General features: G+C 35.9%; 2 protein-coding genes across 2 annotated transcripts; both read left to right on the forward strand.

The window, feature by feature from the left end:
* Positions 1-3,453: 3,453 nt before the first annotated feature.
* On the forward strand, positions 3,454-8,707 carry LOC127524149 (ras-related protein Rab-37). Its single transcript, XM_051915550.1, has 9 exons — positions 3,454-3,572; positions 6,204-6,314; positions 6,412-6,453; positions 6,530-6,596; positions 6,672-6,724; positions 6,932-6,997; positions 7,068-7,124; positions 7,285-7,361; positions 7,478-8,707. The coding sequence occupies exons 1-9, from the start codon at positions 3,519-3,521 to the stop codon at positions 7,581-7,583; spliced, it is 633 nt and encodes a 210-aa protein (XP_051771510.1). The 5' UTR covers positions 3,454-3,518; the 3' UTR covers positions 7,584-8,707.
* Positions 8,708-10,753: 2,046 nt separating this feature from the next.
* On the forward strand, positions 10,754-13,327 carry hmx3b (H6 family homeobox 3b). Its single transcript, XM_051914917.1, has 2 exons — positions 10,754-11,118; positions 11,920-13,327. Exons 1-2 carry the CDS (start codon positions 10,935-10,937, stop codon positions 12,393-12,395), a joined length of 660 nt encoding a protein of 219 aa, XP_051770877.1. The 5' UTR covers positions 10,754-10,934; the 3' UTR covers positions 12,396-13,327.
* Positions 13,328-14,041: the final 714 nt, after the last annotated feature.

Consider the following 14,041-nt stretch of genomic DNA (forward strand, 5'->3'; position numbering starts at 1 on the left):
TTAAAAATATTTTTATTAATGTTCCTGTAAATCTGCTATGAGTGTATACAATATAAATATATAACGCTAATATGTGCATATATATATTACATTGTGAATACCTAAAACAAAATAAAGCCTGCACCACTTGCTAAATTCTATTTATTTATTTGTTTGTTTGTTGTAAGGATTTTAGTTGGAATGAGGTTCAATTGAGGATTCAAGATTTTCCCAGGCCTTTTCCCTTGAATGTAAATCTTTTTTCCAGGTTTCCCACGGTCATAGAAAAGCTGGGAAAAGATTTACATTTAAGCCATTTAGCAGACGTTCTGATCAAGAGGGACGAACAGAAAGTTTTGCTTTCTTGAGCGAAACTGCCATTGATAATTGCTGTTGAATCACACACCCTAAGAAATGCTGGGTTAAAAACAACCCAAGTTGGGTTGAAAATGGACAAACCCAGCGATTCGGGTTGTTTTGACCCAGCGGTTGGGTTAAATGTTTGCCCAACTTGCTGGGCAGTTTTTTAACTCAATTATTGTTTAAAAATTACTATATGTCTGGCTTAAATTGAACCCAAAATAGGTTTGAAATTAAAAATCATACACATAATTACTAGAGGCAACAATAATAATCAAAAGGTGAACATTTATTAATAAGCAATTTAATAAATGTTTGTTGTTTAATTATTATGCATTAAACTTATTAATAAATGTTAATTTCCAACCTATTTTGGGTTCATTTTAAGCAAGAAATACAGTCATTTTTAATCAATAGTTGAGTTAAATAAAACCACCCAGCATGTTGGGCAAACATTTAACCCAACCGCTGGGCTAAAACAACCCAATCACTGGGTTTGTCCATTTTCAACCCAACTTGGGTTGTTTTTAACCCAGCGTTTTTAGAGTGTATAAAAAGCAATGAGAAAAGTACATAATTCAACCCTACATGAACATCTCATATATCTGATATATCAGCCCATCCCTTCACTCACAGGAAATGAGTGTCTGGGATATTTATGACCTGAGCTTTTCAGACACTCAAAAAACTGGTCTAACAGGACCTTGATGAGAATCTGATGAGCAGGAGATTCCAGGCATGCCTGGTCTTCTATAAGCCTCCATCACGCATGCCAGGGTTTTCTGGTTCTTGGAGCAGATCTCTGTGAGAAACTGGGCCAGGAAGGTCTCGCACATTTACAAACCATCCGCTTTTCCCCTGTGCAACAGCATGTTCGAGAGCTGATGACCTGAGAGGCTCTTCATCATCTCTAATTCTGCTGTACACAAGTTCAGCTCTGTGTTGAGTTTCAGTCTTGTGGTTGGTAAACAGTGCGGGTCGACAGACTGAGAGATCAGACAATGGAATGTTCAGGAATGTTCTGACGTGGGCAACCAGAGCTATTGTTCATTGTTATTCCCACCACAATTAGTCTCCCACAGTTCCAACGGACATCAGCTTGGGAATAGATATGGATACATATATGATGTTGTTGTATGTTGTCTTTGATGCTTGTGTTTCTTGGTAAGACGAGTGTTAGTCCAAGAGGAATTTTTGGATAAATAAAAATAAATAAATCCTCATGCATCCAAAGGCATCTGAATGTGACCCAGTTTTAAATGTGAAAATGAGCACATTTTTCTTTCCTTTCTTGTAAAACATACTCCAACAATCTTTAAAAAATCATGTTAGTCAGTATTTGTAGTAGCAGATTTGTTAGACTCACCTTCATTTGCATTTCAGAAATGTTTGTTTTCCACACTGTAAAAAATTATTTTCATGATTTATCACATTTTTTCTTTTGTCAAATCAACTCAATTAATGTAGTTCAGAACAGATAACATAATATTTTGAGTTTCTATTGATTAAACCGTCTTCGTTGTATTAACTCAAATTTTTAATTTCAGTGAACTCAAAATTTGAAGGCGACCAAGTAACTTTAAGTTAAACCAACAATTCTTTTTTACAGTGCATGAAATATTAATGTAAATGAATTTGTTTTGCCATTTAAACAGCAATGCAAGTCTAACATCTGTGAAACCGCACTGTAAACCACGTCTGCCTTCTTCACATTCCAACTACATCAGGTTTCAGCTGATTGCAGTGAAGTTTTGCTCAGAATTGCCTCCAGATTTGACCACAGTCATCTATGAAGTGAACTGCAGCTCTGCTTAGGAAACTATGAGAACAATGTCAGATGGTAGAAAAAGATTCTGTTTTTATTCTTGAGTGCTTGAGGCCCAGTCTGGGGAGATGATGATGATGATGATGATGATGAACCTACATCTGTACAGGTTTAATCTGTGTTTTTCAGGTAAATTAAGATAAGTGACTTTCTTTCAGTTTTCCAGCATTGCTGACCTTTAAAGAAACCCATCAGAGGAAAACTCGTCTATCTGATGTGGAACATTGTGTCCCACTGGCCTCTGGAAGAACACTCACTCAGCAGCATCTGTCCTAGAACATGTCATGATCAAATATGAGCACACTGCCAAAAGTGTCTGTCAAATGTATAAATGTGAATAAAAACATGGTTCTGAATGATTATTCTTATAGGATACCCTGATATTTACAAGGATCTCACCTGCTAACAATAACATGTTCTAAGAACGTTTTGTTAACGTTCCCATTGAGTTATAAAAACGTTATTTCTGAATCTTCTCTCAAAATTCACAATGTGACACATTTTAAAAACGTTATGTGGATGTTAAGGAAACATTCCATTTTATCATTCTTCAAACATTATGCGAATGTTACATTTCAATGTTCTCTGAACGTTCTGAAACAATTTGTAACGTTTAAAAATGTTACACAAACTGAAACTTTATCATTTTTTTATTTTGTCATATGAGTTTGGAGGGATTGGGTGAGTAAATGAGTAGATGTTACATTTTGAGTGAACTTTTACTTTAATATTTACAGTCCTTTTGAAAATGAGGTGTTCAGTAACAAGGCTATTATTTTAGTCTGTACTGCCATCTAGTGGTCACCATTAAAACTCATCTGTGCATTTGTGATTATTATTATTTAATTTGTGAACATTTAGTGTAGCCAGTTAGTGTGTTTTGTGTCACGGTTATTGTTATTATCATTATTATTAATAATAAAACTCCACTCTAAAAAAAAGCTGGGTTAAAAACGACCCAATTTGGGTTATTTGGCAACCCAGTATTGGGTAAATGTTGGACAGAACACATGCTGGGTTATTTTTACCCAGCTTTCTGGGTTTTATACATTAACCCATTTGCTGGGTTATTTTTTTAATCAGTGTGTTGTGCACTTTGTGTTTCTTTTTCTCGGTTTTTTATTGAATGTCTCAAGAACAAGACGTGTTTAACATATGGTAGAATTATTGTATAATGCCGTCATATTAAACAAACTAGTTACATGCATTTCTGTGTTTTAAAACATTGCATTTTTCAGTGTTTGTTTGTTAGCTTGTTATAATGAGTTTATTGGTGTGGAAATGACGTAGATTTTCTGTTGTTGCGTCATCGGCGGAGACGCGCAGCGCGCCCCGTGAGAGCGAGCGCTCAGTGATGGATCAGATCAGCGCAGCGGGCGTCGCTTATAATCAGGATTTAACGCACAAGGTAATAATTATTAATCAACCAGTAAACTTGATATTTTCTTGATATTGACATTTCTGCCAGATGTTTGACAGAATGAGAATATGTGTTGATGTGACGTTTATTCATGTGCGTTGTGTTTGTGATATTCATTTCATGCACTGTATGTGATGCTGAGACTTGTCTAGATGTTTGTTAAATTATTAATAATTTCAGGCATAATGCAACACACTGTGGATAAATTATTTTCCACTGTCAGTCGCAGAGATTCTTACAATCATTGATAATAACTGTAATAATAGTGTCTTCTCTGTGGTGATTACACTGCGATTATAGTGTGTTATGATATGTGATGATTGTAATTATAGTGTGTTATGTGTAGATCATTATAGTGTATTATGATATGTGATGATGGTTATGATGATTTCAGAAGCCTATTTCATTGTACATGATGATCTGAATATAGTTTGTTGTGATTTGTGAATGTGGTAATTATGCTGTATTATGATATGTGATGATGGTAATTATAGTGTTATTATATGTGATGATTTCAGTGTTTTATGATATGTGATTATGGTGATTATAGTGTTATGATATATGATGATTTCAGTGTTTTATGATATGTGATGATGGTGATTATAATGTTATGATATATGATGATTTCAGTGTTTTATGATATGTGATGATGGTGAATATAGTGCATGGTGTGTTTTGGTATGTGATGGTGGTGCTTATAGTGTATAGTATTTAGTGTATTTAGTGCTACAGTGGTTTATGTAGAACACACACACACACACTAGCTGTAGTCTAGAGGCTGTGTGTGTTTTAGCCTTGGGTCTCTGGATGGGTTTGTTATTCTCTGTTTATTCTAAAGTGCCTGTTACATAACAGAATAAAACTGACACAAGTCTTCTCACTAAATAAAGACACACACTCACGTGTTTCATTCATCCTTCCTTTTGAATCCCAACAATCAGTCTTCCGCAAGAGACAGTTTTCTGACACTCGCAGTAAAACTAAAACATCTGAATAAAAATCTAATTCAGCCGTGATCCTGATGAGTGAATGATGAGTTCCAAAGCATCTGTGTTTCTTCTGCCTGATTACTTCCTGTTGGGGTTGGGCGTTATGTCAGACTCTGTTGTTATGGCAACAGCACACCTCCATCGGCACCAGCACTTATCTGTGACTTCACATAGCGATGGACGTTTCAACGGGGGCCGCAGACTGATACATAAAACAGTCAAGACATTTCTTTAAAAGATTCAACATGTTTCTAAATGTTCTAGTAATGTCGTATTCTGAGTGTCTCTCTTCATCTGAGACAGCGATGATTGTATGATTTCTGTGTGTTTTCATTTAAATCTGCAATATCATGAAACTCCACTGTTCAATATTTAATGTTTTGTTCATCCGTCAGTGATTATGATGATTATAGTGTTATGTGATGATGGTAATTATGCTGTATTATGATATGTGATGATGGTGATTATAATGTTATGATATATGATGATTTTGGTGTTTTATGATATGTGATGATGGTGATTATAATGTTATGATATATGATGATTTTGGTGTTTTATGATATGTGATGATGGTGATTATAATGTTATGATATATGATGATTTCGGTGTTTTATGATAATGTTATGATATATGATGATTTTGGTGTTTTATGATATGTGATGATGGTGATTATAATGTTATGATATATGATGATTTCAGTGTTTTATGATATGTGATGATGGTGATTATAATGTTATGATATATGATGATTTTGGTGTTTTATGATATGTGATGATGGTGATTATAATGTTATGATATATGATGATTTCGGTGTTTTATGATAATGTTATGATATATGATGATTTTGGTGTTTTATGATATGTGATGATGGTGATTATAATGTTATGATATATGATGATTTCGGTGTTTTATGATAATGTTATGATATATGATGATTTCGGTGTTTTATGATAATGTTATGATATATGATGATTTCGGTGTTTTATGATATGTGATGCTGGTGATTATAATGTTATGATATTTGATGATTTTGGTGTTTTATGATATGTGATGATGGTGATTATAATGTTATGATATATGATGATTTCGGTGTTTTATGATAATGTTATGATATATGATGATTTCAGTGTTTTATGAAATGTGATTATGGTGATTATAATGTTATGATATATGATGATTTCAGTGTTTTATGAAATGTGATTATGGTGATTATAATGTTATGATATATGATGATTTCAGTGTTTTATGATATGTGATTATGGTGATTATAGTGTTATGATATATGATGATTTCAGTGTTTTATGAAATGTGATTATGGTGATTATAATGTTATGATATATGATGATTTCAGTGTTTTATGATATGTGATTATGGTGATTATAGTGTTATGATATATGATGATTTCAGTGTTTTATGATATGTGATGATGATGATTTCAGTGTTTTATGGTATGGTGGGTTAGGGTTTGTGCATGATTTCTATATAATATCTCTTTTCACCTTCTGTGGGTCTAGAAGTCTGAGACAGCATTGCAAAGTTGGGATTTTTTTCCATTTAAACCTAGAAATAAACTTTTATGATTTTGAAAAACAACATGCATGTAAAATCGCACTCTCTTCTCCTCTCGTAGACCATCCTGGTGGGAGACAGTGGAGTGGGAAAGACTTCTCTACTGGTTCAGTTTGATCAAGGGAAATTCATCCCTGGATCTTTTTCTGCCACAGTGGGAATCGGATTTACGGTAATTGACCACATTAATCAATCATATCATACCAATAATGAACTTTAAACAGGACTGTAGATGTTATGATCCACATTCACTGCTTTTCCCTCGTCAGAATAAAGTTCTTACAGTGGACGAGCTGAAGGTGAAATTACAGGTGAATGACGCTGACACACGTTCATGAGAATCATAAAGCAAACTGATCATTATAACAGATGGTGTTTCTGTCTCAGATCTGGGACACGGCAGGACAGGAGAGATTTCGCAGCGTCACACATGCATATTACAGAGACGCTCAGGGTGAGAAATCATGACATATTGTAGGATACTGTATTCATATTGTATTCAATGATCATTATATTGTTGATCTTTCAGCGCTTCTCCTGCTCTATGACATCACCAGCAAATCATCCTTTGACAACACAAGGGTACGAACTCTTTTACAGTCAACACACTTCATTTCAAGCATGATTTGTACTTATTCTATGCACAAATAAATTATAGTAATATTGAGGTTTATAGTCAGCTGAATTTCAAGCACATTTTTGTTGAAATAAAAATCTAACAGAGAGAAATACTTCCTCAATCTGATTAGAATATTAGAGGCTTCTGATTGGTTGGATATTTTGTTGTAGGCGTGGCTTACTGAGATCCATGAATATGCTCAGGACGATGTGGTCATCATGTTGCTTGGAAACAAGGTAAGAGGACTTTGAGATTGGAGCACACATTGTATAAATCATAACTGTAACTGTACGTGTGTCTCTTCAGTCGGACATGTCCAGCTCCAGAGTGATCCGACGTGAAGACGGAGAGAAGCTCGCCAGAGTGAGTCGAATCATTCATCATGCTCCATCTGTTCCAGTGTTTCATCTCTGATCATGAACACTTATATCAGCTCACACAGTCATGGAAAACATGGAGAAAATATATATACAAAGTTTAGCGCTTCATTCACATTTAAACTCTTTAAACATGGTTTTGGCAGGAGTATGGAGTCATTTTCCTGGAGACCAGTGCCAAGACCGGACTCAACGTCGACGAGGCCTTTATGACTGTGGCAAAGTGAGTTTGTTCCAGCATTCTTGCAGAATCTGAATACTAAAAGAAAATGTATTACATTCATTAAACAAATGTGAAATGTTGCAGGATGTGTGTAATTCTTCATCTGTCCTCTACAGGGAGCTGGTGAGACACTCGGTCCAGCTGCCCGTCGAGCCCAGATTTCACCTTCATGACGTGATGGAGCCGGAGAGAGAGACGACAGGCTGCTGCGGGTTCAACTAGAACCCAGAGAAAAGAGATCCGAGATCTTCACCGTACTGAAGTGGGCAGAGGGATGCCACCAGATGGTGCTGTAGAGCACGGTGACCTTCAAAGATTGTGTCTGTAAAACATCACAATCACAATGAAGAACTGTATTGGAGCTTGATTTATTTTTCCATATATCCATGATGTTGTACAAAGTAAGTTTTAAACGACCCATTAAAAACACAGTCTGTGTCCGAAAGTAGTTTGTCATATTATGCTCTTTCTCAAAGTACTAGAACAAGCTTTCCTGCTTGATTGTTGATTATTTTCCTCATATTCTCCATTGTTCAGCTCCTCTCTTCCCAGTCTGTCAGTAACGCTCTGTTTAGTTCCTGTCTCTATGAAGCCCCTCCTTCTGAAAAGCACACTGTGCTCTGATTGGTCGGCTGGAGCAGTGTGTTGTGATTGGTGTTTGGGAAATGTCCCGCCCCTTACCATAACCGCCAGTTTCAACACACTACTAACTAACTCAACCAGGCCCCGCCCCTTTATTCTGCGTATGAATTATTTAAATGAGAAATATTACATGAGGAATAGATCAAGCTAGTGTTTAATATCCATATATCGTCAGTGAGCGTTTCTCTGTGCCTGTTTACATGATGCTGAAGAACAGCAGGTGTTTGTTTCTTCTTTAACACCTTCCTGGATTTTCTTATGCTGCATTTGAATATCAGGATCTAAACTGAGAATATTATGCACAAATTAAATATTGCCAATCTCTGAGCATATATGACAGAAAATATGCATTTTTCCTGCTTTGCTGTACAATGATTGAATTAAGCAGAATTTCTGTTTGCATTGAAGTGATATTATTAATTAATAACAAAGTTCTACATATTTAAGAGAATATGCATTTGTGCCTGTTTGTGATGATGTGTCTCTGCCTGTGTTTATATCAAAAACAGATTTTATTATGAAATGATGAAACACTATTTTGTATTGCATCTGTTTTGCTGAAATCGAAACACTTTGCACAATTTTGTGTCAAATGTCCTCAGGTCTTTTCCTGTGTTTTGACTATGTGAGATGCTTTATAAAAGGCCGGGTGTGTAACTCTATTCCTCACGGATGTGTTTTGTTATAAAAGAATGTTTTATAAATTCTGTTTGATTGTGTTTCATTCGAACCATCATGTGACACAGACTATTCTATGCAAAGAATACTGGCATACTAAAACAAAATTCAAGTAACAAACAAATAGAAACTTTTAAGGAAAAATAAAACATCTATATTGATCTTTGAAGATTAAAAAAAATGTTCATGAAGTTCTTCAAATCAACACATTGATTTCTAGGACTTAAAAGCAGAAGGACGTGATTTTCTGAAGAACAGAAGACAAGATTATCTTTGGCTGTAAAATCCTTTTTAGATCTAATTCTATCCAAAAAAATAATTAATATTTTCCCTTTTAAAATGCCTTACACACGTCCTATACATTTAAATGGAAAAATAAATAATTAAACAAATGTTATTAATTTAATATACTTTTGGATGTGCAGCGCTTGCTTTCACCAATTGGTGTCGCCAAAGTCATATTTCAAAGGTCATTCACAATAATAAGTTTCTAACTCAATTGAGTTATCTTCAGGTGTAATAAATAAATAAATAATTATATTGCATTAATAATTTTCTAGCTAATTCTCTTAATGGTTATTAGATTATCCAGGTGTGTGTGTGTGTGTGTGTGTGTGTGTGTGTGTGTGTCGAGCAGCAGGTGGCAGCGCAGGACTGGTGGTCTCACGTGGTCTCATTCCTCGATCCCTCAGTCTGTTTCTGCGCATGCGGCGTCTGGCCGCTGGATGGCGCTGCTCGTTTACACATCCGCACTGCACATAAAAGAAGGAACATGGTCCATCTATTTTGTGCAGTTAAAATATTACAAATAACATAAACTAGTCTTATATTGATAAAATAGGGATATAGTGGCCTGAGTATCAGTCAAGAAAGTTTGTTTTTTTGTTTCAAACATCTACTTAAAAACCTTTTAAAGTGTTAGTTCACCCAAAAATGAATTTTCTCTCATTAATTACTCACCCTCATGTCGTTCCACACCTGTAGGACCTTCGTTCATCTTCAGAACACAAATTAAGATATTTTTGATGAAATCTGAGAGGTATATGACTCGTCCATAGACAGCAATATAATCAACACTTTCAAGGTCCAGAAAGGTACTAAAGACATCGTTAAAACAGTCATGTGACTGCAGTGGTTCAACATTAATGTTATGAAGAGACGAGAATACTTTTTGTGCGCAAAAACAAAACAAAAATAACCACTTTATTCAACAATCTCTTCTCTTCTGTGTCATTCTCATACGTTGTTTACGTCCAGCGCTTCCAGGTTCTACATCAGAATGATTAATTATTGGCCGCATGTGTCGTGCTGATCACGTGATCCACTTTGGCCAATACTGAGCCGGCATTCAGACGTAAACATGGAAGCTTCACTGTGTGTCACCTGTGTAAGATAATGACACAGAAGAGAAGAGATTGTTGAATAAAGTGGTTATTTTTGTTTTGTTTTTGCGCACAAAAAGTATTCTCGTCTCTTCATAACATTAAGGTTGATCCACTGCAGTCACATGACTGTTTTAACGACGTCTTTAGTACCTTTCTGGACCTTGAAAGTGTCCTTAAATGGACAAGTCATAGGCTATACCTCTCGGATTTCATCAAAAATATCTTAATTTGTGTTCTGAAGATGAACGAAGGTCTTACGGGTGTGGAACGACATGAGGGAGAGTAATAAATGACAGAAATTTCATTTTTGGGTGAACTAACACTTTAAATTAGAATAGATTTTATGAGTTTTGCTCTCACAAAAACACTGAGATGACTGTTGAACTATTATATTTAATCAATAGATTTCATCGATATTTTAATGCAAGTCAGCTAGTGCAAGTGTCGTGTTTTTATTATTTATACAATATACGTTAATCAAAATAAATGTTTATAGTTTTTATACACTTTACATTCTGCGCTTTTTTTAATTTTACATTTTATTTGATTTGATTGTTATATTTTTTGGGAGGAATTGGCTTTTCATCCATCCCCAATCTAACAGCCTTATAAAATTTTGTTAGCAGGAAATGTAGATGAGTTGTTATGGAAGACGCGCGCGCGCACCTCTCTCTCTCTCTCTCTCTCTCTCTCTCTCTCTCTCTGTCTTTACCTTTTGATTTCCATCATCTACTTCCAGTCAGTGCTTGATTCGGCGTCATTTCTCCGCATGTGGATCAGAGCTGCGGTGATTCTCCGTTCGGACTGGAGTAACTTTCTTCATCTTCATCATCATCATCATCATCATCAGTGACATTCAGTTTCACCGATGGAGGAAAAAACACAAGTCGTCAAAGATTCTCCGTTTTCTATCAAGAACCTGCTGAACAAACCCGACAAACCCAGAGCTCACATGAGCCTCTCCCTCTCCAGAGTTCCGGATCTCAGTTTCCTGCGGTTCGGATCCTGGTGCTGCCCGACCGGAGTCACCGGACACCCGAACACACCCGCGGGTGAGAGAGAGACCAGCATTAGTTGTGATTAAAAGGAGTTTTACTGCTCAAACTAATTTAATTATTTATTTTTCTTTGGCATCGAACCTTTAACATCCATAGAAACTTTCCATTGCACAAAGAGGTTCTTTATAGTGGAAAAATGTTCTTTAGATAATAAAATCTAAATAAAAGAAAAAAAATGTTTTTTTGTGAACCAAAAATGCTGCTTCAGTGACATCACTGCGAAAAACGCCTTTATTTTTAAGAGTGTATTCTGGTTATTAAAAAATGCTGGGTTAAAAACAACCCAAGTTGGGTTGAAAATGGACAAAACCAGCGATTGGGTTAAATGTTTGACCCAGCCTGCTGGGTAATTTTATTTAACTCAACTAGTGTTTAAAAAATATTGTATTACTTGTTTAAAATGAACCCAAATGTTGGAAATTAAAAATCAGACTATAGAGGCAACAATAATAATCAAAATGTCAACATTTATTAATAAGCAAATTAATAAATGTTTATTGTTTAATTATTAATTAAACGTATTAATAGTCTAAATGTTCATTTATTAAACATATTAATAGGCTAAATGTTAATTCCCAACATTTGGGTTCATTTTAAACAAGCAATACAGTCATTTTTAATCAATAGTTGAGTTCAATAAAACTGCCCAGCAGGTTGGGTCAAACATTTAACCCAATCTCTGGGTTTGTTTTCAACCCAACTTGGGTTGTTTTCAACCCAGTGTTTTTTTAGAGTGTAGATTCACGTTAAACTTCTCAAACTCTTATTTTAATGTTTAATATTTGTTTGTTTCAGATCGAATCCGAGACTCGACAGAAGCGCTGAAATCAGAAGCGGATGATCCGGATCCCAAAGACGAGGATGATGACGTTCTTCTGGAGGAAAGTGACTCGGACGAGCAGAAGACGGAGGAAAGCTCTCAGAAGAAACTTTGCCGCAAGAAAAAGACCCGCACCGTGTTTTCCCGCGCGCAGGTGTTCCAGCTCGAGTCCACCTTCGACATGAAGCGCTACCTGAGCAGCTCGGAACGCGCCGGACTCGCCGCGTCGCTCCGCCTGACCGAGACGCAGGTGAAGATCTGGTTCCAGAACCGGCGGAATAAGTGGAAGCGGCAGATCGCCGCCGAACTGGAGGCCGCGAACCTCAGTCACGCGCAGAGGATCGTGCGCGTGCCTATCCTGTACCACGAGCACGCGGAGAGCGCGCGCGCCGCGGGGCTGACCTTCACGCACGCACTTTACTACCCGCATTCCCTGATCAGACCCGTGTGAGGACCAGAGAGACTCAACCTCAAACTAACTTACCTGTCGGAAGAGTGACACACCTGCACAAGCACCTGTGCTTTAACGGGAGTTCTCGAGCAGGACTGAAAAGATGAAGTTAATACGTATTTTTTGTATATAAGGCTGTTATTATTTTTCCATAAACAGTGTGTTGTCAGCCGCAGAGGAAAAAAATTGTTTCATCATTTCAAAGGGAAATGTTGGGAAAACAACGTTTTTGTTTTTGTTTTCCGGTGTATTTTTAATCACGCTGTAACATTTAAAAGAGGACATGCAGATTTTCATTTGAAATCAATTGTTATTGACTGTATTTGTCATGCACTAGTGAATATTTTATTGTCTGAAAACGTCAGAAACGATGAATTATGAATCATTGTGTTTAACTGCTCAGTGAGCTTGTCTGGGGATTTTAGAGGATTTCCGACAGTTTTTATATGATCATAAATAAATGTTCATCACTGAATGTGTTTAGATGAAGTCAGGCTAAATAAAGCGCTTCTGTTGTCGTTATAAACTCAGTTATTATTGTCATGAAGCGGCATCATTATTGTTCTTTATTTACCTTTAGATGAAAACAATTAACAATCATCATCAGTCTGTGTTTTATGACATATAGCCTAGGGTATTTTACACGGAAATTAACCTTTAAAAAATGCAAAACATTGAATTTTAGTCATTAGCTCAGATCACGTTTATTAAAATATATGTTGCTGGCGCCAAAAAAAATAATTTTTAAACAGTATTTAATGCATCTGAAGCATTATAAAAAACCCGCAAATTATTCACCCTTAAAAATAAAGATTTCAACACCATTTCTGGTTCCTCAAAGAACCGTTCAGTGATCATTTTTTTCTTCTTTTTCTTAGAACCTTTTGTGCGGAAAGATTCAATGGATGTTAAAGGTTCTTCACTGAACCATCGATGCCAATAAATAACCTTTATTTTTAGGAGTGTTGTGTTTGATTCTCGCAAATGATCAACGTTTCCCAACAGTATCGTGCTAATATTTCTTAGCCATCAGTGCGCAATGTTATATTTGTTGACATTTTCGTTGATATTCGTGAATAGGAAATATTCTCAAACTAAAATATTAAAATCTTATAAGCTATAAAATATACAATAAACACACAATAAAAGTCTAATCATTCCTTTGATAGCCTATCATGAAGCAGCTGCATTTTCTAATCTGTCGATATTAATTAAAAGAAAATAGACTCGTGAGTCACGCGTTCAGATTGGCTGGAGTGACACCGGATCATCTTCCGAACTCCGGGAACGTATTATTCATATTTTCAAGGAGTAAAGGCCAAATAAGAGGTTGTTTTTTTTAACCATCATCAGCTCGTTCTGCTCAGAAAACAGTAAAGTCTGATTCATAATTAATAACTGATTATTTGTGAAGCTCGTCAGCAACTACTCATTTTTAAGCTAGTTTAATGTTGAATCTGGATTCTCGGGTATGACGTGTTTTACATCTTTAAGATATTTTCACGAAAACTAGCATATGTTTGCTTCAAACAGGACAAAAGCGAGTCCAGAGGAGATGAAGATGAAGATGATGAAGATGCGGAGAGATTTACAGAAACACGCGACTGAAGAAGCGAATCGGGTGTTTTCCCGCGCTTCCTGAGCAG

Source organism: Ctenopharyngodon idella, chromosome 12 (genome assembly GCF_019924925.1).
Source record: "Ctenopharyngodon idella isolate HZGC_01 chromosome 12, HZGC01, whole genome shotgun sequence".
Classification (NCBI taxonomy): Eukaryota; Metazoa; Chordata; class Actinopteri; order Cypriniformes; family Xenocyprididae; genus Ctenopharyngodon; species Ctenopharyngodon idella.

Coding starts and splice junctions, on each gene's coding strand:
- hmx3b (XM_051914917.1), top strand. CDS start 10,935: ATGGAGGAAAAAACACAAGTCGTCAAAGATTCTCCGTTTTCTATCAAG. Junction 11,119..11,919: donor ACACCCGAACACACCCGCGG/GTGAGAGAGAGA, acceptor TGTTTGTTTCAG/ATCGAATCCGAGACTCGACA.
- LOC127524149 (XM_051915550.1), top strand. CDS start 3,519: ATGGATCAGATCAGCGCAGCGGGCGTCGCTTATAATCAGGATTTAACG. Junction 3,573..6,203: donor ATCAGGATTTAACGCACAAG/GTAATAATTATT, acceptor CTCCTCTCGTAG/ACCATCCTGGTGGGAGACAG. Junction 6,315..6,411: donor CAGTGGGAATCGGATTTACG/GTAATTGACCAC, acceptor TTCCCTCGTCAG/AATAAAGTTCTTACAGTGGA.